We start from the raw sequence: 26514 nt of genomic DNA, 5'->3' as shown, positions 1-26514 counted from the left end.
AAAAAGTTAATTTAATTCATAAAAATTATTTGTCAACTTGGTGGAATTGGCAGACGCTCCCTTAGCGCCGAGGCAGCGGGTCAAAGCGTTCTCGAGTATAAATATGCAGCTATTATGCACGTAAGTGATTTTTAATTGATATTTCATGTCGATATACAACTGCACACTTAAAACTGATCGTAGTGTTTAAATATTTGTGAGATTGGCGAATCTATATAGAACAAGGCAAGGAAAACTAACTTTACCGCACTCCGAGAGTCCCCTAGTGGTCGGGAGCATTTCCGTTGTGTTGTGGCTATTTCGTTGTGTTGTGGACTTTTCGTTGTGTTGTGGCTTGATTTTGTTGTGTTGTGGATTTTTCTTTGTGTTGTGGATTTTAATTTGTGTTGTGACTTGATTTCGTTGTGTTGTGACTTGATTTCGTTGTGTTGTGTCTTGATTTCGTTGTGTTATGGTTTCATTCCGTTGTGTTGTGGATTTATTTCGTTGTGTTGTGAACTTATGTATGCTTTTTACATTTTGTTGTGTTGTGCACTACTGGGCCACCGTATATATATAGATAATAAAAACAAACATATATATACTATATATGTACAGATCATGTCACATGTAGCATAGTAAATAAGTCAATGAAGTTCATCTCAATAAGTGAGTAGCTGAAGCTCTAGAGAGTTAGCGGTCTCTATCGCTATGAATGGCTAACACATATTGTGTAGCGAGTGCGGCTGTGCTCTCATCTTCTCCAAGCATGAAGGACATTTTCTCAGTATCACTCAGTTCAGTGAATGGTGGAATCAGAGTTTCAAATCTGGCCAGAAATGTTTCTCTCACATGATGATATTTAGGACAGATTAGCAGAAAGTGTTTCTCGTCCTCTATTTGCTGTAGATCACAGTGTCTACAGATCCTCCGCTCTCTCTCTCTGTCCATGTTTGTCTGTGTCTTCCTCTCTCTATTTCTAGATCATGGTCACTCAATCTGTATTTGGAGAGGATTTGTCTTTCTTTAAATTCTTTAATAACTAGATAATTGGCCAATTTAGTGGTTCTATTTAGGGTTGAATAGCATTGGAGTTTATTTTTGAGTTCAAAATGTGTTTTTAGTGATTTATCATGGGTGTGTTTTCGATTTTTGTCAATTTCTTTAATAATGGTTTTGGGGTTGTAGCTGTGGTCAATCGGGGCTTGAGTTTGATGGACTAGTTGGAGAGCGAGTGTGTTTAGAGGATGAGACTCTGCTGAGGTTTCATTGGCGAGGAGGGCTTTATATTGGACTGACTCTGGATCAGACTGATGGAGGTGATGCCAGAACTGGACACGTCTCTTCTGGATCTCAATGTCCAGCGGATACAGGCCTAATTCAGCCCTGCAGGCGGCGCTGGACGTGCTTCTGTGGACCCCTAAAATGTTTTTGGTAATTTCCAATTGTAGTTTTTCTATTGAAGTTTTATCCCAATTTTTTTAAATTCAGTACTGATCCCCGAATTTCACATCCATATAAAATAATTGGTTTTATTATTGAATTATAGGTCTCTATCTCACTACAAATGTGCACTCACGTTTATGTTAATAACTTTAGAATTTTTTCCTCTGATTCCTTGGCTCAAGATGACTCGATTGCACCGTATGACGTCATTTTCCATCATGAAAAATCTTCCGCCATTTTGAATTTTTCAGAAAAGCTACTTTTTCAAACTCTTAGAGCGTTGCTCCAATTTTCATGAAATATTAACCAGATCATCTTTAGACCATGCCGACAAACGGTTTGGCCAAAAATCACAAAACTGGTGTCTTTATATTCGGTCTTTATAATGCAGAGTCGAACGATACCCATTTTTCCATATCGGCCATTTTAAATTTTGTTGTAAAATGCTATATTTTACGAATGCATTGGTATCAACAAAACTCGGTATGTGTCTTCGGCACCATGTCCTGATGTTACTCAAAAAGTTTTGGGGCAGTGCCAAAAATTGCTAATAACTTTTGATTTAATTAGCCTATTGTAATGAGACTTGTGATAATAGATTTATTGGGTCATGCCAAAAACATTGTCTGCCATTTTTATTGTCTTTAAAAACCTACTTTTTGTTGGTCAGATTTTCACCAAAATCAAATAATATCATCTTCAGGCCATGCTGGCAAAAAGTCATGGATTTCATGTCGATAGACTAAACCGTTTTCGTATACCGCATGAACAATTTTTATTGCATGACACCAAAACGAGTCCGAGGCTGAATCCGAAATTGCCCCCTATAACCCTCAAATAGGGCATTATTTGAGGGGACAGCAATCTGTAGTGGTGCCTGAAACCATAGTGGACGTTATTTAGGGCACTCATTCAATCCCACATTGCATCCATAGTCTCTGCAATGCTTCGGCATATTGATACCAAACTTTGCATGTATCATTGTCTCCTTACTCTGACCAAACCACACCAAACTGGTCACAGCACCACCAATTGGTTGAAAGTGATAAACCTTAAAATCAAAGTAATCATCATCTTAATATGTCTTTACTTGCGTACCTTCTTTGTGCTTGCCCCCTTAATTGCTGCTTGTTTTATCTGAAATGGTTAATTTTAATAACAAAATATTTAAATTGCATTAATATAAGGCATTCGTATTTATATACAGCTTCATATCTTCTTGAATGGAGAAAGGCAGAAATCTAGTCGAGATTATGCTGTAATAATACGTTTGCAAATAATAATATTAATACGTTTGCAAAATGCTGCTTTTTTTAAAATACAAAACACATCCACTCTGCATTGTGCCATATTTAATGAAGTCAGTGTCATGTTTTAGCACAATCGTGCCTCTTTTCTATGTAAATTAGGCTTATTATCATTGTGCCTCGTTTGTCTGCCACAGTTAACAATGCCCTATTACCGCTTGAGAGAAGCAAACTGATTTTTATTTAAAAGAGACTTTTTTTTCTAGCAATCATGGCAGCAATAATTCATCAAATGATGGAGAGGAGCATTATCTGAGCTTTTAATGATGGGGAAGAGCAGCGGTGGATCCAGTCGAGCACCCTTTCAGGATTTTACTTATTATGATCAAAAGTGGGTTTTAACTGCCTTTTCAGCTGTTTCAAATCATTTGTGCATTATATAAGTCAAATGACTGTGAGAGTTGGTATTGCAAATCATAATGCAGTGCTGTGAGTGACTTTGGACAGTAGTAATCTAATGTAAAGTTTGTTTCTTTTAATTAGAAACTTCTAAAAGTACGTATCTCCATTTTCTTTTGTTTCCCATGCTTTGTGTATTTCTGAACTGATAATGCATGCAATTTGTGAGAACATGTATTTTGCATGTAACAGACACGAGTTTGCTTATAATGTTTGCATACAAAAGGTGAGAGCATGAATTATGGATGCACCCTTTCCTTCAGATACCCTTGCATTTTACATTTATGCTCTTAGCCAGTGCTTTCTTATGCAATATATAAAACGTATACCAATGGGCCTATAATAAATAACTGTTCAACATCTAATAGTCTCTTATGGATCAGACAGCTCATCTCAGTAAATTCATGAACACAGTTGCTGCAGGGAGACTGGTGCGGTATATTTAGCAGCGGTCTCTGAAATCTGCTTACTATAATAGGTTTACATGTATGTGCGGGAGTTTTCATTCACTAGGCATTTGTTAACACCAAGTGTTTTCAAAGAAAACCATCCGTGAAAGAGTGACATTATGTACTATTTCATGTTACAAAGCAGTGCAGCATTTAGCGTATGTGCTCCAGAAATTAATTATGGATCCCACATGGGTTGCACAAGTCAGAGTCACGATTACTTTCTGTCCTGATCCCATTTCTCCACTCTTCTTTGGTTTCCCCGAAGCTAAACTAGTCTTGCGTAGCCAGACGTTCTGGTCACCCTAGAGACATGTAAAGCAACCAATCACAGTTTGTTTCGCTTGTGAGCGTGAAAACGTAAAGCCCTATGATAACAGACCGGCGCGCATCTAATAAATGATTCACTCAAGAGCGTTGTGCAAGTTTACTTTTGAAAATCCAGCGTTTAGCTGATCAGGGGCCTGTACCATGATGGTAGTTTAACAAACTCATGGTTACAGGATTAGTTTCGAGTTGACAAAACCAAACCAATCTATTCAGGCTTTGTTGGTCCCATGATGCTGATCATCAGCTTGCTCTGTCAACTCAGGCTTTGATGCTGAGTTTAGGAGTTTAGCTGTGACATCAGTAGTGAACAGCCAATCACACGCTGTGGATCAGTCAAACTGAGATTCACTTCTCGCGAAAGAAGCAGCGAGATTCATTTCTCTCTTCTGCAGAATATTACATGATTGAAAAATATTAGGAATTTAAACAAATTTACACAGGAAGAAGAAAAGAGCTTTTTATAAAAGAGTTCAGCTTAAAGAAAAATCTATACGTCAATGCAAGTCAAAGTTATGAAGTTGGTTTAGTTGATATGTAGAGAGAATTGAACATTTAAGCTCACATGTAGTCATTTGTATAGCTTTATTTATTGATTTTAAAGCTTATTTGTATGACCTGTATATAGGCTATTTATATTAATTTCAACTAATTGTCTGTTAATGATTGATTAACTAAAATGATACATGTGTAATTGATTAACCCTTAATCGTCCCTTGGGGTCCAGCTGACCCCACTGGACTTTTCCTCCATTTTTTAAAAGTGTTCCCTTCATCTCAGGGCCATGAGACTCGGTGACTTCTACATATTCTACACTACATAATCTATCTAAACATGCACAAAAAATCTGGGCTTGATTTGGTTGTTCTAAAGGTGTGTAAAAATTTTTTTACCGTTTAAGTCCCTCGGGGTCAGATTGACCCCACATTGAAAATGAATGGGAAAGTGTAAAAAATACATTTTTTTCACTTTTTTTGTCAATTTTTTTTTGCTAAATCCAGTATAAATCTGAAAATTTCCACATTTATATCAAGGTCTGGTCCTAGAGCATAAACACAAAGTAGAACGAACTTTCTGTCTCATACACACACGCACACACACACACACAAACACACACATGTGTGTGACTGCAACAGAGAGCATTTTTATAGAAACTGGCAAATAAAATCAACAAAACTGGCATAAATCTGAAAGATTTTCATACATAAATGAAGTACTAATACTAGAGCACAAATGCAATATGGAACAAGCATGTTCACTCACACGCACACACACACAAACACAAACACAGGTGTCTGGAGCATTTTTTGGGATTTTGGCAATGAATGGGAAAATGTAAAAAATGCTTTTTTTTTCACTTTGTTTGTAAAAAAAAATCAACTAAATCCAGTATAAATCTGAAAATGTCTACATTTATATCAAGATCTGGTCCTAGAGCATAAACACAAAGTGGAACGAACTTTCTGTCTCATACACACACGCACACACACGCACACAAACACACACATGTGTGACTGCAACAGAGAGCATTTTTATAGAAACTGGCAAATAAAATCAACAAAACTGGCATAAATCTGAAAAAATTCCATACATAAATGAAGGACAAATACTAGAGCACAAATGCAACATGGAACAATCATGAGAAAGAGAGGGAAAAGGGCAAATAAAAGAAAGATGAAAGGCAGCTTAACTTTTGCATAACTTCCCTATGGACCTCTATTGGATAATGTGGTCATTGCACTCTCTTTCTCTTTAACTATAATTCCTAAAGTTTTTCCACAAACCTACAGATGGCGGTATTCTATCCCTAACACATAGAGCAATGTCCAAAAACTATTTATATTTATTTAAGATCATCATTCAAGTGATTTTTTCATAAAAAAATGATTTTTAATGAGCCAAATTATGACATAGTTAAGTATTTGTGCAGTAAATAGGTAAAAAACTACCAAATACCCACAAAAACACAGCATAAATGTATAGTTGAGAAGTAAATAAAAAAAATTATATATAGTTTTCCATGTAAAAAAATTATATTTCCTTATGCAATCGCTCTGTAAAAGTTTGGGGTCTATCTGAGCCCAAGGGACTCAAACGTAAACCCTACTTGAGGGGCGATTAAGGGTTAAGGGTATAATAATTACAAAAACGATATCTAAATCATTCAAAATTGTTATTATTATAAATAAGCATTGTTAAAAGCCAGTCTTTAATAGCTATTTGCTATGTAGTGACCTTTAATTTAGAGTAGAAACAGGGGGAGTGACTTCATTGCATCAGAGGTGTGTTACTTTGCTCACAGCTGATTGGTCTAATTTCAGTTTGATCTCTTATCCAGAACATAACCTGCCCTGGAGCAGGTTAGCCGTGGAGCATACGTTATATGGAGATGAACACGGCTAAAAGCCAAATCACTTTAATGGTACCTAAAACCCAGGATTGGCACAAACTAAGCTTAAACAATTCTGGCTAGCCAGCTAAACCGGCTTCATGGTACAGGCCCCTGGATAAGCGCTCATGTTCAATATTCAACGGCTTTCTTCTTCCACGAGGGGGTTTGGCATCGCAATGGCTTTATTTCCAGTTACACAAGTATGCGACACACATGTCTCCCGGAAGTCTCGTAGGGTTCAACCAATCAGATGATGACTTTGAAACTCTGAAGTCCAATTTTGTGCGCCGTCAGACGTTTAGACGTTTAGCGTGACTACTCAACTGGTGAACCGGGTTGCCAGCAATGGCAAGGCCGCAGGGAACGCACATACTGATACAAATGTATAGCTTAAAGAGCACCTATTAGGGCATTTAAAATGTTCCAAATATTGTTTTAGAAGTCCCCAACAACAGTTTTGCATGCATGCAATGACAAAAAAGACTTTAGTTTTCTTATAATATGCATTTATTTTAACCTGTTTTGACAGCGATTCTCAAATGATTCCTTTAGTGATTCACTTTTCAAAACCCCGCCTTTACGTGACGCTAATCTGCGGTGATTGGTCCGATGACACAGTCAGTTGTGATTGGTAGAGTCTGTGCAGATATTTTCGGAAACGGAACGCCCATCAAAGTCTTATAGTGACAGTAATTTGTTAATGTGTCAGGAGTTATGAATATGAAAGCTGCGTCGGTACCGTTTGATTGTAATATGAGCCTCAGCTGATCTCATTCATAAAAAACTCCTCTATTCTCCTCACGAAGACTCGCGACAAATCAACATCCCTCAGGGCTTTTAGTTCAAAAGTGTGCAGATGAGGAGACATATTGATAGATTCTCATATGTCTGTGTCAAATTTCTAAACAGAGGAGTATTTTTTATTCAATACTTCCTCAAAATGCGCAGATAGCCTAATCATGAGCGATTGAGTCTCTTATGTGTTGTTTTCAGCTCATCCTGGCAGCCAGAGGGCGCTCTGAGCACATGTAGTCCATATATGGTACAGACAGACGAAGAAGAACCATGTGCCATAATAGAAGTCCATCATAAAAGCTTCCTGAGATCGCGAAACATGCAAATAGAGACATTTGAAGACTAATAAACGCACAATCGCGACGATGTATGGTTTGTCTTCAAGCCACTTAGGGCCCTATTTTAACGATCTGAAACGCAAGTGTCAAAGCGCGAAGCGCAAGTAACTTTGTGGGCGGGTCTCGGCGCTGTTGCTATTTTCCCGGCGGGATAAATGGCTCTTGCGCCCGGCGCAAATCTAAAATGGGTTGGTCTGAAGTAGCTTCATTATTCATAGGTGTGGTTTGGGCGTAACGTGAATAAACCAATCAGAGCGTCATCCAACATTCCCTTTAAAAGCAGGTGCGCAAGTTCCATTATGGATTGCTAGGTTCACAGCCGAGGAGACTGATGTTCTTGTAAGAGCAGTGAAAGACAGAGAAGTGAAGTTGTAATGTTGTACATTATGGTTAAGGTGATTTCACAGTCTTTTTTTTCAGTCTTTCAGTTTTTTCAGTTTTTCAGTCGATTTTTTTTCCTGGTTCTTGACGGACAAACCAATTTGTCAGATGTCCTTATATTCATATATGTCTTGCCACTATTGGGCAAACAGGTCTTATCCTTAATTATTACAATTAGCCTGAATCATTTGTAAGCTAGATTTATGCCTATTTTTTCACATCTTCGTGGCACACCACAATGATTTCCGTCATCTCATGTGTTAATATTTTTTTAGTGTAACAATTTATGATTTGCAAAAATAACTGTTGCATCTGTGTAGGTTACATGAGCAAAGTGTATGCGCGTTGTGCACGCTATACATTATGGTCAAGCATGCGCCCTTAAAATAGCATAATGAACAACGCGCAACGCGCCACTGACTTTAGACTAGGTTTTTTCTGGTCAGTGGCGCAATTGTTTAATGGAACAGCAAAATAGCACCAGGGATTGTTTGCGCCGGAACACGCCTCCTTTTTTGCGCTGAACCGCCCAGGTAGCGCAAGTTCATTCACTAGTTTAGCGACGTGCTTCTGTGGAGGGAAAAGCGTGCTTTGCGCGGGTGCAAAATAGGAATGACACATGCGTCGGTGTACAAAGTCAATTGCGCTGGGTGCAAGATAGGGCCCTTAGTCTTCAAATGCTCATCCTTGGGCAGATGAGAAAAGTTTGCTTTAGAGTCGCACTTCAGAACAAAGCGTCTCGTCTCCATGATGTTTTCTAGTTTTCTCTGGCGTCTCGTCTCCATGATGATGTTTTATAGTTTTCACTGGCGTCTCGTCTCCATGATGTTTTCTAGTTTTCACTGGCGTCTCGTCTCCATGATGTTTTCTAGTTTTCTCTGGCGTCTCGTCTTCATGATGTTTTCTAGTTTTCACTGGCGTCTCGTCTTCATGATGTTTTCTAGTGTTCACTGGCGTCTCGTCTCCATGATGTTTTCTAGTGTTCACTGGCGTCTCGTCTCCATGATGTTTTCTAGTTTTCACTGGCGTCTCGTCTCCATGATGTTTTCTAGTTTTCACTGGCGTCTCGTCTCCATGATGTTTTCTAGTTTTCACTAGCGTCTCGTCTCCATGATGTTTTCTAGTTTTCACTGGCGTCTCGTCTTCATGATGTTTTCTAGTTTTCACTGGCGTCTCGTCTTCATGATGTTTTCTAGTGTTCACTGGCGTCTCGTCTCCATGATGTTTTCTAGTTTTCACTGGCGTCTCGTCTCCATGATGTTTTCTAGTTTTCACTGGCGTCTCGTCTCCATGATGTTTTCTAGTTTTCACTGGCGTCTCGTCTCCATGATGTTTTCTAGTTTTCACTGGCGTCTCGTCTTCATGATGTTTTCTAGTTTTCACTGGCGTCTCGTCTCCATGATGTTTTCTAGTTTTCACTAGCGTCTCGTCTCCATGATGTTTTCTAGTTTTCACTGGCGTCTCGTCTCCATGATGTTTTCTAGTTTTCACTGGCGTCTCGTCTTCATGATGTTTTCTAGTTTTCACTGGCGTCTCGTCTTCATGATGTTTTCTAGTTTTCACTGGCGTCTCGTCTTCATGATGTTTTCTAGTTTTCACTGGCGTCTCGTCTTCATGATGTTTTCTAGTTTTCACTGGCGTCTCGTCTTCATGATGTTTTCTAGTTTTCACTGGCGTCTCGTCTTCATGATGTTTTCTAGTTTTCTCTGGCGTCTCGTCTCCATGATGTTTTCACTGGCGTCTCGTCTCCATGATGTTTTCTAGTTTTCACTGGCGTCTCGTCTTCATGATGTTTTCTAGTTTTCACTGGCGTCTCGTCTTCATGATGTTTTCTAGTTTTCTCTGGCGTCTCGTCTCCATGATGTTTTCTAGTTTTCACTGGCGTCTCGTCTTCATGATGTTTTCTAGTTTTCACTGGCGTCTCGTCACCATGATGTTTTCTAGTTTTCACTGGCGTCTCGTCTTCATGATGTTTTCTAGTTTTCACTGGCGTCTCGTCTTCATGATGTTTTCTAGTTTTCACTGGCGTCTCGTCTCCATGATGTTTTCTAGTTTTCACTGGCGTCTTGGAGCAATAAGTGGGCGTACCGTTATCGTATTCAAATAACTTGACAAGTTGACGTCATCTAGTCAGAGAAAAAGCTTTGTTTTGTTTTCTAGTTTTCACTGGCGTCTCGTCTTCATGATGTTTTCTAGTTTTCACTGGCGTCTCGTCTCCATGATGTTTTCACTGGCGTCTCGTCTCCATGATGTTTTCTAGTTTTCACTGGCGTCTCGTCTCCATGATGTTTTCTAGTTTTCACTGGCGTCTCGTCTCCATGATGTTTTCTAGTGTTCACTGGCGTCTCGTCTCCATGATGTTTTCTAGTTTTCACTGGCGTCTCGTCTTCATGATGTTTTCTAGTTTTCACTGGCGTCTCGTCTCCATGATGTTTTCTAGTTTTCACTGGCGTCTCGTCTCCATGATGTTTTCTAGTTTTCACTGGCGTCTCGTCTTCATGATGTTTTCTAGTTTTCACTGGCGTCTCGTCTTCATGATGTTTTCTAGTTTTCACTGGCGTCTCGTCTTCATGATGATGTTTTCTAGTTTTCACTGGCGTCTCGTCTTCATGATGTTTTCTAGTTTTCACTGGCGTCTCGTCTCCATGATGTTTTCTAGTTTTCACTGGCGTCTCGTCTCCATGATGTTTTCTAGTTTTCACTGGCGTCTCGTCTTCATGATGTTTTCTAGTTTTCACTGGCGTCTCGTCTCCATGATGTTTTCTAGTTTTCACTGGCGTCTCGTCTCCATGATGTTTTCTAGTTTTCACTGGCGTCTCGTCTTCATGATGTTTTCTAGTTTTCACTGGCGTCTCGTCTTCATGATGTTTTCTAGTTTTCACTGGCGTCTCGTCTTCATGATGATGTTTTCTAGTTTTCACTGGCGTCTCGTCTTCATGATGTTTTCTAGTTTTCACTGGCGTCTCGTCTCCATGATGTTTTCTAGTTTTCACTGGCGTCTCGTCTTCATGATGTTTTCTAGTTTTCACTGGCGTCTCGTCTCCATGATGTTTTCTAGTTTTCACTGGCGTCTCGTCTCCATGATGTTTTCTAGTTTTCTCTGGCGTCTCGTCTTCATGATGTTTTCTAGTTTTCACTGGCGTCTCGTCTTCATGATGTTTTCTAGTGTTCACTGGCGTCTCGTCTCCATGATGTTTTCTAGTGTTCACTGGCGTCTCGTCTCCATGATGTTTTCTAGTTTTCACTGGCGTCTCGTCTCCATGATGTTTTCTAGTTTTCACTGGCGTCTCGTCTCCATGATGTTTTCTAGTTTTCACTAGCGTCTCGTCTCCATGATGTTTTCTAGTTTTCACTGGCGTCTCGTCTTCATGATGTTTTCTAGTTTTCACTGGCGTCTCGTCTTCATGATGTTTTCTAGTGTTCACTGGCGTCTCGTCTCCATGATGTTTTCTAGTTTTCACTGGCGTCTCGTCTCCATGATGTTTTCTAGTTTTCACTGGCGTCTCGTCTCCATGATGTTTTCTAGTTTTCACTGGCGTCTCGTCTCCATGATGTTTTCTAGTTTTCACTGGCGTCTCGTCTTCATGATGTTTTCTAGTTTTCACTGGCGTCTCGTCTCCATGATGTTTTCTAGTTTTCACTAGCGTCTCGTCTCCATGATGTTTTCTAGTTTTCACTGGCGTCTCGTCTCCATGATGTTTTCTAGTTTTCACTGGCGTCTCGTCTTCATGATGTTTTCTAGTTTTCACTGGCGTCTCGTCTTCATGATGTTTTCTAGTTTTCACTGGCGTCTCGTCTTCATGATGTTTTCTAGTTTTCTCTGGCGTCTCGTCTCCATGATGTTTTCACTGGCGTCTCGTCTCCATGATGTTTTCTAGTTTTCACTGGCGTCTCGTCTTCATGATGTTTTCTAGTTTTCACTGGCGTCTCGTCTTCATGATGTTTTCTAGTTTTCTCTGGCGTCTCGTCTCCATGATGTTTTCTAGTTTTCACTGGCGTCTCGTCTTCATGATGTTTTCTAGTTTTCACTGGCGTCTCGTCACCATGATGTTTTCTAGTTTTCACTGGCGTCTCGTCTTCATGATGTTTTCTAGTTTTCACTGGCGTCTCGTCTTCATGATGTTTTCTAGTTTTCACTGGCGTCTCGTCTCCATGATGTTTTCTAGTTTTCACTGGCGTCTTGGAGCAATAAGTGGGCGTACCGTTATCGTATTCAAATAACTTGACAAGTTGACGTCATCTAGTCAGAGAAAAAGCTTTGTTTTGTTTTCTAGTTTTCACTGGCGTCTCGTCTTCATGATGTTTTCTAGTTTTCACTGGCGTCTCGTCTCCATGATGTTTTCACTGGCGTCTCGTCTCCATGATGTTTTCTAGTTTTCACTGGCGTCTCGTCTCCATGATGTTTTCTAGTTTTCACTGGCGTCTCGTCTCCATGATGTTTTCTAGTGTTCACTGGCGTCTCGTCTCCATGATGTTTTCTAGTTTTCACTGGCGTCTCGTCTTCATGATGTTTTCTAGTTTTCACTGGCGTCTCGTCTCCATGATGTTTTCTAGTTTTCACTGGCGTCTCGTCTCCATGATGTTTTCTAGTTTTCACTGGCGTCTCGTCTTCATGATGTTTTCTAGTTTTCACTGGCGTCTCGTCTTCATGATGTTTTCTAGTTTTCACTGGCGTCTCGTCTTCATGATGATGTTTTCTAGTTTTCACTGGCGTCTCGTCTTCATGATGTTTTCTAGTTTTCACTGGCGTCTCGTCTCCATGATGTTTTCTAGTTTTCACTGGCGTCTCGTCTCCATGATGTTTTCTAGTTTTCACTGGCGTCTCGTCTCCATGATGTTTTCTAGTTTTCACTGGCGTCTCGTCTTCATGATGTTTTCTAGTTTTCACTGGCGTCTCGTCTCCATGATGTTTTCTAGTTTTCACTGGCGTCTCGTCTCCATGATGTTTTCTAGTTTTCACTGGCGTCTCGTCTTCATGATGTTTTCTAGTTTTCACTGGCGTCTCGTCTTCATGATGTTTTCTAGTTTTCACTGGCGTCTCGTCTTCATGATGATGTTTTCTAGTTTTCACTGGCGTCTCGTCTTCATGATGTTTTCTAGTTTTCACTGGCGTCTCGTCTCCATGATGTTTTCTAGTTTTCACTGGCGTCTCGTCTTCATGATGTTTTCTAGTTTTCACTGGCGTCTCGTCTTCATGATGTTTTCTAGTTTTCACTGGCGTCTCGTCTTCATGATGTTTTCTAGTTTTCACTGGCGTCTCGTCTTCATGATGTTTTCTAGTTTTCACTGGCGTCTCGTCTCCATGATGTTTTCTAGTTTTCACTGGCGTCTTGGAGCAATAAGTGGGCGTATCGTTATCGTATTCAAATAACTTGACAAGTTGACTTCATCTAGTCAGAGAAAAAGCTTCTAACGATTCTTAAAAATGACTCAGAGTCGACTCTTACTTTTGAAAGAAAATAACTATATATACGGTGCACTGCCATATTTCAAACTTTGCAGGATGTTTTTGTTCACTTAGATCTATGTTACACACTACATGAAAATAAGGTAAATTTCAAAATTCCATGATAGGTGCTCTTTAAATGAACTACAAATTGCTGTGGATAAATATAGCTGCTAAACATAAATATTAATGTATGTGAAGTTCATATTATGGAGATTTCCAACCATCAAAGCAATTCAAGCTTGAAGCACCAAATGTCCGCTTGTCTCATGAAAATGAACGATATATTGACTTAGCCAGTTAGTTCCTATAAATAATCTGGCATAGTAATACAATGATTTAAATAATGAATAATTGATTGACAGGCCTAGCAAATAAAGGAAAGACAGATGAGAGCAAGCAAGCTAATTATTGTTCAAAACCTGTAAATGAATACTGAATACATTAACAGGCTGCCTCTAATGCATGGCATGTATTCTCATTGCATTCCTGTGTTGTCCAGGTGTATGATGTCCTGCTAATAAAATGTCTCCCTGCACCCCCAGAATCACACAGAACATGAGACATCGTCTCTCTCTCTCTCTCTCTCTCTCTCTCTCTCTCTCTCTCTCTCTCTCTCTCTCTCTCTCTCTCTCTCTCTCTCTCTCTCTCTCTCTCTCTCTCTCTCTCTCTCTCTCTCTCTCTCTCTCTCTCTCTCTCTCTCTCTCTCTCTCTCTCTCTCTCTCTCCTCCTGTCTGTGGCAATCCACGTCAACTAGAACATCGTCCCCTCAGTTCACCTGACTATTCCCTTATTCCGTCACTGGATTTATTTTAGCCGTCACCTCTGTGAGGTCCAAACCTGTGGAGGCTTCGCTTCAGGAGCCTTGTGTTGTTTCTCTGGCTGCTGCTTGCAGGTTTAATTAGAGACATTAGACACATTAGACATGCTGTGAATGAAGCATCTCTGACAATAGTTAAACCATCTCGTTTGTGCTGTGCTTAAGTGGGTCAAAAAAGCACTCTAAAGCTCAGCTACAGAAATTGAATTTAATATAAATTAAGATTTTAAACTTAAATACAATTAACATGCAGTTTTGTGTCCAAAAACAATACATTAATATTTAAAAGTCTATTATTTCAATAATAAGTACCCCCTCAAAAGAATGCTTAATTGTACTTCTTTTTCACATGGGTATCTTCTCCTTTTAAAGAAATATTTCACTCAACAATTAAATGTACACTATTTATTTCAATTATAATATTCCATGCACTTTTTTGGCCTTCAATTTTAGGGCTGCCATTCACTGCCATTATGAAGATTGGAAGAGCCAGGACATTTTTTAACCCTTAAACGCATACCTTGGGTCTTTAGTGACCCGGGACGTCATTCACTACCTTCCTCCTCATTATTTTTTTTAAAGTTAGACATCAACCTTCTTAGTATTCCTCAATCAATTCATTATAAACACTATAAAAAGAAAAAAATAATACAATTATAAAAGAATGCCTGTTTTCCCATTCATTTTTTGCCAATAAATTGTATAGGGTTGCTAACGACCCGAAGTGTGTAACAGTGTAATATTTTTTCAACAATAATTCAATCTTTGATGACTGAATCAGTATAATTTACCTTTATTCCAAAAGGTGTAGATGTCTGATAGATAATGATGAAGTGACGCTAACACTCATAGTTACTGCAGGCAGAAAACAAAAGAAGAGGAAGTACCATCAGCAAAATTTGAAATTACTGCAGAGCAAATACTGAATCCAATCAAATAATAGTGTCATTGTCACTTGATGATGGATCTGGTGGAGAAGGTGTCAGCAATCAAAATGTTAATTTTGAAAATATGTTTAAGATCGCAAATATGAGCCAGATGTACTAGGAAATGTGTTCTGACGAGGACAGTGTCGATGGTATAAAACATCTGCTCAAACTGAACACTTCAAAACTCCAAAATGTAACAAAATATGCTTTATTTTATTCTTCTGTAATTGTTACTATAATATCAGGAGAGTTGTATTATCACGACAGGTAGAGATCAATCCGTGTTAGAAATAGATCCGGGTCGCTAAAGACCCAAATATGTAATAATGATTGGTGAAACATTCATGCAATTAAGGGTTAATATAACTCAGATTTTATTCGTCTGAAAGAAGAAAGTCATATACACCTAGGATGGCTTGAGGATGAGTCAATCATGGGGTATTTTCATTTTTGGGTGAACTGATCCATATAACAGGATAGGAATGACCAGGGTTCGGAAGAGTCGTATCTTAGTCGTAGTAGTGATGTTGGCCTTCTTCCACAAACACCAACGCTGCTGTTGTTGCCTGACCAATTCAGCTAAGAACTTCAGCAGTCGAAACAATCTTCTTTTTTATGGTGACTGGTCTTTTTACTCCCTCGGTTGTCATAACTTTGGTCTTATCGCTGTTGATTTTCAGTCTATATGGCTTCAGTACTGCAGATATTCGACCCTAATCACACTGGACACATAATGAATTGCAGTCATGGAAATTGTCAGTGGCCTGTATCGTAAATATTTTTTTTTATTTGACATTATTACAAAGTGCCTTAAGAAACATAGGGCCCTATCAGACACCCGGCGAGTTTTGTTTTGCTAGTTTCAGCTCGCTGCAGTTATCATTTTCACATCCAGCGTCACATTGTTTAAATATCAAATGCACTCGCGCCCATCGGGTGTGCTGGTCTGAAAACCAGCTGTGTTCAGGCGCATTGTTGGCGCGTTGCTATTTTGAGGAACTGAAAACTATTTTCCTTATGCATACATGATGAGTTTTAGTCAGAACCGAACCCATTCGGTTTGGTTCGGGGCGGGGGTGTATTGGAGAGTGGGGTAGTTATGGGGCCCCCAACATTTTTACAAACTGATGCTTTACCTTAAAGGGTTAGTTCACCCAAAAATGAAAATTCTGTCATTAATTACTTACCCTCATGTCGTTGGACACCCGTAAGACCCCAAGACCTCAGGAACACAAATGAAGATATCTTAGTGTAAATCTGATGGCTCTGAAAGGCCTCCATTGGCACAATGCACGGTTCACTCTCAAGACCCTTAAAAGGTACTAAAGACGTCGTTACAAAGTCCATCTCACTACAGTGGTTCTACAATAACTTTATGAATCGGCGAGAATAGTTTTTGTGCGCAAAAAACCCTAAATAACGACTTATATAGTGATGACGATTTCAAAACACGGCCTCATGAAGATTCGAAGCGTTATGAATCAGTGAGTCGAATCATGATTCGGATCGCGTGTCAAACCGCCAAACTGCTGAAATTTGGCGATTCAAACTGCTGATTCGACTCACTGATTCATAACGCTTCGAAGCTTCATGATGCCGTGTGGACAAGATGGACTTTGTAACGACGTCTTTAGTGCCTTTTAAGGGTCTTGAGAGTGTAAAGTGCATTGTGCCAATGGAGGCCTTTCAGAGCCATCAGATTTCAACTAAAATATCTTCATTTGTGTTCTGAAGATGAACGGAGGTCTTACGGGTGTCCAACGACATGAGGGTAAGTAATTAATGACAGAATTTTCATTTTTGGGTGAACTAACCCTTTAAAAAACAAAAGCAAATGTACACATTTCCCCTCACCAGAGCAACCCAGCAGTTTTCCATCACAATGTTCCCCAGTGTGTGAGTGTGATCACACCCTCTCCCAGTGCACCCCTCTCTCTCTCTCTCTCTCTCTCTCTCTCTCTCTCTCTCTCTCTCTCTCTCTCTCTCTCTCTCTCTCTCTCTCTCTCTCTCTCGTTCTCTCGCTCCTCCCCATAACCCCTTGTCTCATGCTGTCTAAGCCATTCAAGTGGAACACCGCAGGATTATCCTCTACATGAGCTCCAGACACACTCCAAAACTGAGACCGCATAAAAATCTAGTGCTGAACAAAAAAAGACAGATAATATCAGCTGCCGGACCTGTGTACAGATACCTGCAACATTTTACTCTTTAAAGGTCCTACCATTGTTTGTGGATGGGTTCGCCGTTGGTAAGTTTAAAACAACGAGCTATAGATTCTTTATGAATGGAAGATTTTTTCCTTATGTTTGGTTCTGCTAAGGGTCTTTTTGGAGTAGATCAGTGATTTATCTTTTATGAAAACCTCTGCAGAACGCATATGATATTGCTAGCAATAGCCTATACTCTACGGGTCAAATGTTTGGACACACCTCACGGAAACGGTCTTATGGTCTTTTTGATCTGCATGCATTTGATAAAATGTTTGGAATTCGTTTTGTAAATATATATGATTTGTGCCTATGCATTTGTCTAAAAATGTATTTAATTATTTATACGCATGTATGTTTACATGGGTGAGATGGAGTGGATATTATAGGAAAGATGCATGAGGTCCTGTTGAAAAATCATCCCCTGAATCTCAATTGCAGATCTGTAATCTAGAGAAAGAGTGGTGACTTTCTCTACGGTATCCTAAATATATAAATAACAGTATCCTAAATATAAATACAGCAAATAACCTCTTTTCGTACGCTTATAGCTCAATGGATAATCCAAAACTAATACAGATACAGAGTGCTTTGCAGTGAACAATTCATATTACACCACTGTCTTGTCTTTTGATAATATCTAATAATAGTTTTTCTCATGCTGGCAACAATTTATGTCAGTGTTTTCCTGACCCCTGACAGGTTAGTCTGTATTCACTGTAATTAGTATATTGTGACTCTGAAAATGTTCTGATAAAATGCCAGAGAAGTGACAGAAGCAGACATTATTTTTCACTTTAGGGCAAATTCAATAATCGGTTGTACCACTATTACACACAACATTGGTGCTAAAACATTACTAAGCACTTGCAATCAAGTCTCATCCCCTGTGAAAAAGAAATGTGCTTGATTGTATTGAATGTGCACTAGTGTATACGTATATTTTAAAACAAATCCTGTACTTGCAGATAATATATTGATAAAACAAAAGCCTGCTTAAGTGTTCTAAAGAGGGCACACTGACTATGTTTCTTAAAGGGATAGTTTGCCCCAAAATGAAAATCCTGTCATCATTTACACACCCTCATGTTGTTCCAAACCTGTATGAGTTTCATCTGCTGAACACAGAAGAAGATATTTGAAAGAATGTTGGTAACCAGACAGTTGACAGCACTCGTTGACTTCCATAGTATTTGTTTTCCTACCATGGTCAATGAGTGCTGTCAACTGTTGGATTGAAACTCATACAGGTTATACTTAAGGGCGCTTTGCAGTAATGCCAAATTAAATGTGATTTTACTGTTTTTATATTTTAAATGAACTAAACTGCAACTTAATTTACAAAAATGCATTTCTTAATATTTAAACACATGATATACATGTTTCAATAATTATATTAAAGGGGTCCTACTATGCCCCTTTTTACAAGATGTAAAATAAGTCTCTGATGTGTGTGTGTGTGAAGTTTTAGCTCAAAATATCCCACAGATCATTTTATAGCATGTTAAAATTGTCACTTTTTGAGGGTGAGCAAAAACGTGCCGTTTTGTGTGTCCCTTTAAAGGGTTAGTTCACCCAAAAATTAAAATTATGTAATTAATTATAATAACGACTCTCATGTCGTTGGACACCCGTAAGACCTCCGTTCAACTTCGGAACAGAAATGAAGATATTTTAGTGTAAATCTGATGGCCTCCATTGGCACAATGCACGGTTCACTCTCAAGACCCTTAAAAGGCACTAAAGACGTCATTACAAAGTCCATCTCACTACAGTGGCTCTAAAATAACTTTATGAAGCAACAAGAATAGTTTTTGTGGGCAAAAAACCCCTAAATAACGACTTATATAGTGATGACGTTTTCAAAACACGGCATCATGAAGCTTCGAAGCGTTATGAATCATTGAGTCGATTCAGCAGTTTGGCGGTTTGACACGCGATCCGAATCATGATTCGACTCGCTGATTCACAACACTTCGAAGCTTCATGAGGCCGTGTTTTGAAATCGTCATCACTATATAAGTCGTTATTTAGGGTTTTTTTGCGCACAAAAACTATTCTCGTCGCTTCATAAAGTTATTGTAGAGCCACTGTAGTGAGATGGACTTTGTAACGACGTCTTTAGTACCTTTTGAGGGTCTTGAGAGTGAACCGTGCATTGTGCCAATGGAGGCCTTTCAGAGCCATCAAATTTCAACTAAAATATCTTCTTTTCTGTTCCGAAGATGAACGGACATGAGGGTAAGTAATTAATGACAGAATTTTCATTTTTGGGTGAACTAACCCTTTAAATGCAAATTAGCTGCTGCTCCCGCCCCACTTCTAGAAGAGGGCGGAGTTTCAAGAGCTCATGTTAGCCCCCTTTGTTGCGTGACCTGGGAACGGGGTTTATGTACATTTTAGGGTTTGCGATGTCACTAACCCAGGAAGAAGCTCGTTGCAGCCCTGCCAGCCGTTTGATGTTGAAAGTATATTTATTGAGCAAAAATGAATTCTTTTATTTATAAAAATAAACCAAAAATAGTGCTAACTTAAGACATTAAAGTCAAATTTTATACATTATTCAAAACATATAATTTTAGCCGAAGTATTTGCATCAATATTGTCTTTTGCCCCATGCTGGTTTTACCCCTTGTTTCTCTGGGTAAAAGGCCATCTTTGCCACCTCACACATTTATACGATTTTTAAACAAACCAGTTTTATGATTTATTTTCATATGAAGTCAGTTGCTCCATCAATGTTCAATACAAACATATATACATTTTCTGCTTCTAGAATGATTATGGAATCTTTAGTTACAGTTATCTTTGTAGTTATTGTCCTTAGTGTGAACGGGCCCCCAAAGCGTCTCTAGCAGAGACACAATATTCTCTCACTCTGGTCTTCATAAATTGAATGAAAAGAGAGCTGAATATGGACTGTCTTGCAGTTCGCAAATTAAATCTAAAAAAATATAAATAATATCACTTGTACTGTTGTCCTGACACTAAACTCAAAGGTATTTCTGATAACAGCTTTGCCTGTGTGTCTCTATGTTTCCTCTATGGGGACTGGTTAATCATAAACGAGATATGTAATGACGAGTCAGTCTTGGCTTCATCATATCTGTCATGAAACATGTTGTGAAGTAGAATTGTCAAGTGGATATGGTTTCATGGGCACTTCTAATTCAAATTAGTGAGACTTTGTTTCATAAAAGCAAAACAACTTGCAGAGATAAAACCGAGGTCAAAAAGTGGGTTGAGCAAAATAAACTTCAATATTTAAGAATTGATTCTGTGTAAACACTTTTTATTGTCTTATATGGTTTGTTTAGTGTACAGTTGCCCGAATAGACAGCTTTCTCAGAAATGAATGCAGAAAATCCCATGAAACTATTCATACTTTCTAAAAAAAAATAGTTTAGAAAAATTGGGCACAGTGTAGTGTTTAGATGAAGGAATTGATTTTTCACAGGTGTTTCCCTCGTATTTTGAATTCTGCTTTAGGCTTAAAGGATGTAATGTCTGTAAACACACCGAAAAGTGTCTTGGCAGAAAATGACCAGTATCTTTTCCATTTTTCTAATGATTTTTTTTCCGTACATTGTACGGTTTGTTAGTGTATCAATACAGTGTGTCATCCTTGAATATGCAAACATCACTAGTTACTTTTTCACTTTATTTTTGAATGAATGAATGAATGGCTTCATATTACTTGGCCATTATATAGCCACGAGGAGCAAATAGCTAATAAAGTGTGAAATCTGAAGGCTCTCACAAGATGGCTGCCTGTGTCATTATGCTTTCTCTACTGTGCTCAATATGTGTCATCAGACATTGTGGGCTTAAGGAACCTGGGTTTTAGAAACTGGGTTAAAGACTCATTAAACCATATTCACTTCTTGCGTTGCTCAGGGGTCCAGGTTTACCGTGTCATGAATCTGTGTGTATCAGCCTCAGATATAGTTCTAGGTTCGTGAAGCCATGTTGTGGTAGAGTGGGTCACAAAGGTTCTGCTTTATTTTTGCTGTAATTTGTTCTGACAGCAATTGTTTGTTTTCCTTCGATAAGCAGTATGTGGTAAATAAAATGTGTTCATTAGTAACGCGGCATCACTTCTAGCCTTCTTTTGCATGTAGTCAGCAGACTAAATGAGTGTTCCTGTAGCTCAAACAGCAGAGCACTGCACCAAGGTCATGGGGTTGATTTCCAGGGAGTCATTAACTGATCAAATGCATGCCTTCCTTAAATGCCAAGTCACTTTGGATACACGCATCTGCCAAACCTGTATAAAAAAAAGTACACTTTTAAAAATAGTCCTTATTACGAAAATGTATGTTCTTTGAAAGAATATACTTAAGTGCAAACTGAATGCAAGGTTTTCAGACACTCAATTGCATGTTATTTATAATAAAATACAAATATACTATAGCTTAAATTTATATTAAAGGAAATTAGTTGAACTTAAAGGGTTAGTTCACCCAAAAATGAAAATTCTGTCATTAATTCCTCACCCTCATGTCGTTCGACACCCGTCAGACCTCCGTTCATATTCGGAACACAAATGAAGATATTTTTGTTGAAAGCTGATGCTGAGAAAGGCTTCAGATGGGCCTCCATTGGCATTCAGTACATTTACACTCACAAGACCCATAAAAGGCACTTAAAACGTTGTTACAAAGTCCATCTCACCACAGTGGCTCTACAATCATTTTACGATGCGACGACAATAGTTTTTGTGCGCAAAAAAAATCAAAATAACGACTTTATCCAACTTGTTCTTGTCTTCCGTGTGTGCCTCCACGACGCATGCGCGAGAATATGACGTAGCACCGACACAGTTAGGATGTTTTTCACCCGTTTCAGCAATATTCGCGGGTCACCCGTCCCCGTGCAGGACTCTGGACTGCATGAGCTCTGATGACGACACAGCTGTTCCACGATTGGCCGGATTCACCGCATGACAGCGATCACGTGTGTTTCGTGTTTATTCTAAAACCTTCAGCTCCACTAATGCACACAGATTTTTTTTTTATAGCAGTAAAACCTCTTTTCATGTAGTCGCGATGTTATATTGTCATGTTTATCAAAATAAAACTGATAAAAAACGTAGACCCCGCTTCATTGATAGTGTAGGCTTATGTTGAACTTTATTTTTGTACAAACAGACGCTGTATTAAGCAGTGCATAAATGAAAATGTCTGAAACATCTGCACTGTAAAAAATATTGTCGGTTTAACTTAAAAAAGTAAGGGTAACACTTTAGAATAATGGTCATTAGTTAACCTTAGTTAATGTATTAACTAACATGAACTAACCATGAGCAGTACATTTGTTACTGTATTTTTGTTCATCTTTGTTAACGTAAGTTAATATAAATACATCTGTTCATGGTTTGTTCATGTTAGTTCACACTGCATTAACTAATGTTAACAAGATTTTAATAAAGCATTAGTAAATGTTGAAATTTACATTAACAAAGATAAATAAATGCTTCATAAGTGCAGTTCATTATTAGTTCATGTTAACTAATGTAGTTAACTAATGTTAACTAATGACCATTATTCTAAAGTGTTACCAAAGTCAGTAACCTGGTTGCCTTAAAATTTTGAGTTCATTGAAATTAAAAATTTGAGTTAATACAATGAAGGAAATTGGTTAAATAAATAGAAACTCAAAATATTATTGTATCTGAACTAAAAAAAAGAAAAGTGATAAATCATGAAAATAGCACAACTAGGCATGTTTCACTGCATTATTACAAACAAATCACATAATTACGCAATATGGTTACGCAAAATGTTCAATGTATTAACTCAAATTTTTAATTTCAATGAACTCAAAATGTTGATGCAACCAGGTAACTTACTTTTTCAAAAACATTTTTTTACAGTCTGTGTATTGCCAAATATTGCATTTATTTCACTTCAGCTGTGATAAAGTATGCAAACATTTATCAAACACATGATTTGTGTCATTTTGACAGACAATAAATATTGTATTTACCTGCTTTAGAACAGCATTGCTACATTTTTATTTATAAAGCAATGCTAGGTAAACTTCCAGCGTATCTTTGTACTCTTCGTTGTGTTAGTTCTGGCAGTTACCAGCTGCGCTCTTCAAAGTGTTCGCTTTTAAATGTACCTAGAGATTTTACAGCATTTTCCTATCATGGATAATTTGCAAAAAGATTTAAAACGAGAGAAATTGGTGTCTATTGGTGAATTTAAAGGCATCATAATTGTTTTTGTCGAGAGGATACTATGTTCTAATATTGATTTTTATTTTGTATTTGTTGTATTTTATTTTGTATTTTAATGTTGTCTAACTGTATGGCTGCTACCTTGGCCAGGTCTCTCTTGTAAAAGAGATTTTAATCTCAATGAGACTTCCCGGTAAAGTAAAGGTAAATAAATCAATAATAATAGAGACATTCCAGTAAACACTGCTAATCGGGATAAGAAGTGAAAAGGGGGGGATTTTTTAAAGCATCCATGTGAAAAAAAAACCTGGAAAGAGACGTTTGAAGGATCTGGAGAGACAATTCTTTGTGCATTCCAGTGCATTGAACTCATCCTGCCGGATAAGGATTATTTGTAGTGTGAAATGATTTGTTTCAGTCTTTTTGAGTGGAACTTCCCCAAACCGGAGGGCTTGAAGATCGCAGTAGGCTTGTTAGGGAAAAGGTGTTTCTCTGAATCACACGCACACGTATATCAGAACAAATGTAGAACGGTTTCTACGTAACATTTTATAAATCAGGCCCTGGTTATTTTTTAGTATAAATCAGTTCTCCTCAAGTTTAAGTCACAGCAGAGTAACCACAGGTGTAGTTCATCACATTAACTATGAATATATTGAATTTAACATCTTTTCTTGAACTTGAACACTTTATCTATTGTTTTATCATTTCAGACTTACAGTTTGTGAGATGTTTTGAATGAAAACTTTACTTGTGCTTGTACTTTCAAACAAATGCCAGCTTGATATTGAGTCATCTATTGAAATGGCGTTTATATTTTTAGTGTGACTTGTGTGTCCAAACAGTGTCTCATTGTGTGTCTCTCTCTCTCTCTCTCTCTTTTAGTGCTTGAGGAAGTCCGCTTTTCTGCAGACGTGTTCAGTCTTGCTTCGCATCACCCAGCACGATGTCTGGCTCTTACGATGAATCCACTGTCTCTGATGAGGCCATGGACAGCTTTTGGGAGGTACAAAGACCACCATTTCCTTCCTTTAAATGCTACACTGCTACGTTATTCAGCCGGCCGTCAATCGTTGTGTTGTGTTTTAGCCAGCTATAGTTGGAAAACAGGGGGATGTTGTGTTCACAGTGTCAGCATCTGCCAGAATGAGCTCACAATGGCCTCTATTTAGACGACACTGCCGGCCCCTGTGATGCTGCCAAAGCCCTTCACATCGCCCTTTGTGAGGGTCTGGCAGCCAGGACAATCTTAGCATCATGTCAGTATTATGTCAATATTCAATCAGTGCTCAGATAGCGATGCAGACCGAGCGTTTTGTGTGTTTTTGTTGGTGTTTGAGCAATATTAAGTAGATGCTCCGGCACACGGTCTACTTCCAGTCAGGCCATCGAGTTATTAGTGCACCTGCATTGAGCAGCACCTGCATCCTGACAGCCGTCTGAAAGCGTTGGATGTGCCAGTTTTGTGTGTCTGTATGACCGACTGTGAATGAAGAGCCCTGTCAGTGTGTGTGTGCTACTATGAGGTTTTATTTACAGGCTGATGTGACTCATCAGAGCTCGTGTGAAGGTCAGTGTAGCTGAATGAGAGATAAAGCGCAGTGGTAAAACCCGCCTAACCCGCCTAGAAGGAGAACTGTACTATAAAGGTTGTTCAGAATGAAAAACTCGTATCTCTTAATGCAATAGAGCAATATGTAGCCTATGTAAGGATAAAGTACATCCAGGAATGCAACCCCCATCCCTCCAACAACAGGGTTTGTACTGTATCTAGATGTACATTATCCAAATATCTAAAGTAAATAAGGTGACACTTTATTAGTGTCCTTGTTATATGTTGCATGTAGTTACTATAGTAATAGCAGTTCATTTTGCATAATTATGTGCAACTAACCCTGAACCAAATCCGGTAGCACTTTATTTTACAGTCCTGTTCTGCATGTTCATCATACCCTGACTGCATCTGCCCAGATCCGCACATCTGATACACATGGAATCTACACGTACCAGATGTGGGCCGGATCTGGGACGACACTATGTTGCTGTATGGGTATGCACTTATTATAACAGTTACAATAACGTTATTATAACTAGGAAGGTACTAACCCTGAACCTAACCTTACACCGTTCAGGCATAACATTATGATCCTAATATTGTGTTGGTCCCCCTTTTGCTGCTAAAACAGCCCTGACCCGTCGAGGCATGGCCTCCACTAGACCCCTGAAGGTGTGCTGGGGTATCTGGCACCAAGATGTTGTGAGGTGGGGCCTCCATGGATCGGACTTGTTTGTTCAGCACATCCCACATATGGTCGATTGGATTGAGATCTGGGGAATTTGGAGGCCAAGTCAACACCTCAAACTCGTTGTTGAGCTCCTCAAACAATTCCTGAACTATTTTTGCTTTGTGGCGGCGCATTATCTGCTGAAAGAGCCACAGCCACCAGGGAATACCGTTTCCATGAAAGGCAGTACATGGTCTGCAACAATGCTTAGGCTGGTGGAACGTGTCAAAGGAACATCCACATGGATGGCAGGACCCAAGGTTTCCCAGCAGAACATTGCCCAAAGCATCACTGCCTCAATTCAATTCAATTCAATTCAATTCAAATTTATTTGTATAGCGCTTTTCACAATACACATTGTTTCAAAGCAGCTTTACAGAAAGTGCATTTCATAGATGTACAGTAAAAATGTTAGAAAGACAATGTTAAAGAATAATGTTCGAAAAAGTTAATCAATCGTGTATTAATCTAGGCCATAACAATGCTGGCGTTGAGTCGTCTCTTCACAGGCGTGGAGTCGTCTCATCACAGGTGTCGGGGCATCCGAAGTCTCCATGAGAGGCTGGATACAAACTGGAGCTGATGAACTATTTACCTCGGGACTAGTGTCCCGAGATAACAACAGAAAAGCAGATGGGAAATGATTAGCGTAGCTGCTGTTCAGAATATTATATTAATGCTTTTGATCCGATTTAACTGTAGTATAAAAAGATAATTATAATGTGAATGCTTGGCTAAAGAGATGCGTCTTTAATCTAGTTTTAAACTGGGACAGCGAGTCTGAACCTCGAACAATATCAGGAAGACTATTCCAGAGTTTAGGAGCTAAA

General features: G+C 38.8%; 1 protein-coding gene across 4 annotated transcripts in view; it reads left to right on the top strand.

Moving 5' to 3' along the window:
• The window catches only part of pacsin1a (protein kinase C and casein kinase substrate in neurons 1a), a 90389-nt gene that overhangs the window by 33413 nt on the left and 30462 nt on the right, over positions 1–26514 (top strand). For 2 of the 4 annotated variants that reach the window (XR_013815479.1, XM_079803178.1), the window contains exons 1-2: positions 17068–17256; positions 24285–24405. Coding sequence is in view for 2 of the 4 variants with exons in the window: in XM_079803178.1 (XP_079659304.1) it covers positions 24346–24405 (60 nt within the window). In the remaining 2 variants the exon portion in view is untranslated. Of the gene's footprint in view, positions 1–17064; positions 17257–24284; positions 24406–26514 lie in introns of those variants that run through there. The other 2 variants (XR_013815478.1, XM_079803179.1) reach the window with 2 other exon arrangements.

The sequence above is a fragment of the Gobio gobio genome (genome assembly GCF_949357685.1).
Source record: "Gobio gobio genome assembly, chromosome: 21".
Taxonomy (NCBI): domain Eukaryota; kingdom Metazoa; phylum Chordata; class Actinopteri; order Cypriniformes; family Gobionidae; genus Gobio; species Gobio gobio.
Note: the sequence above shows the minus strand (reverse complement) of the source record. Positions and strands in the feature narration are given on the sequence as shown.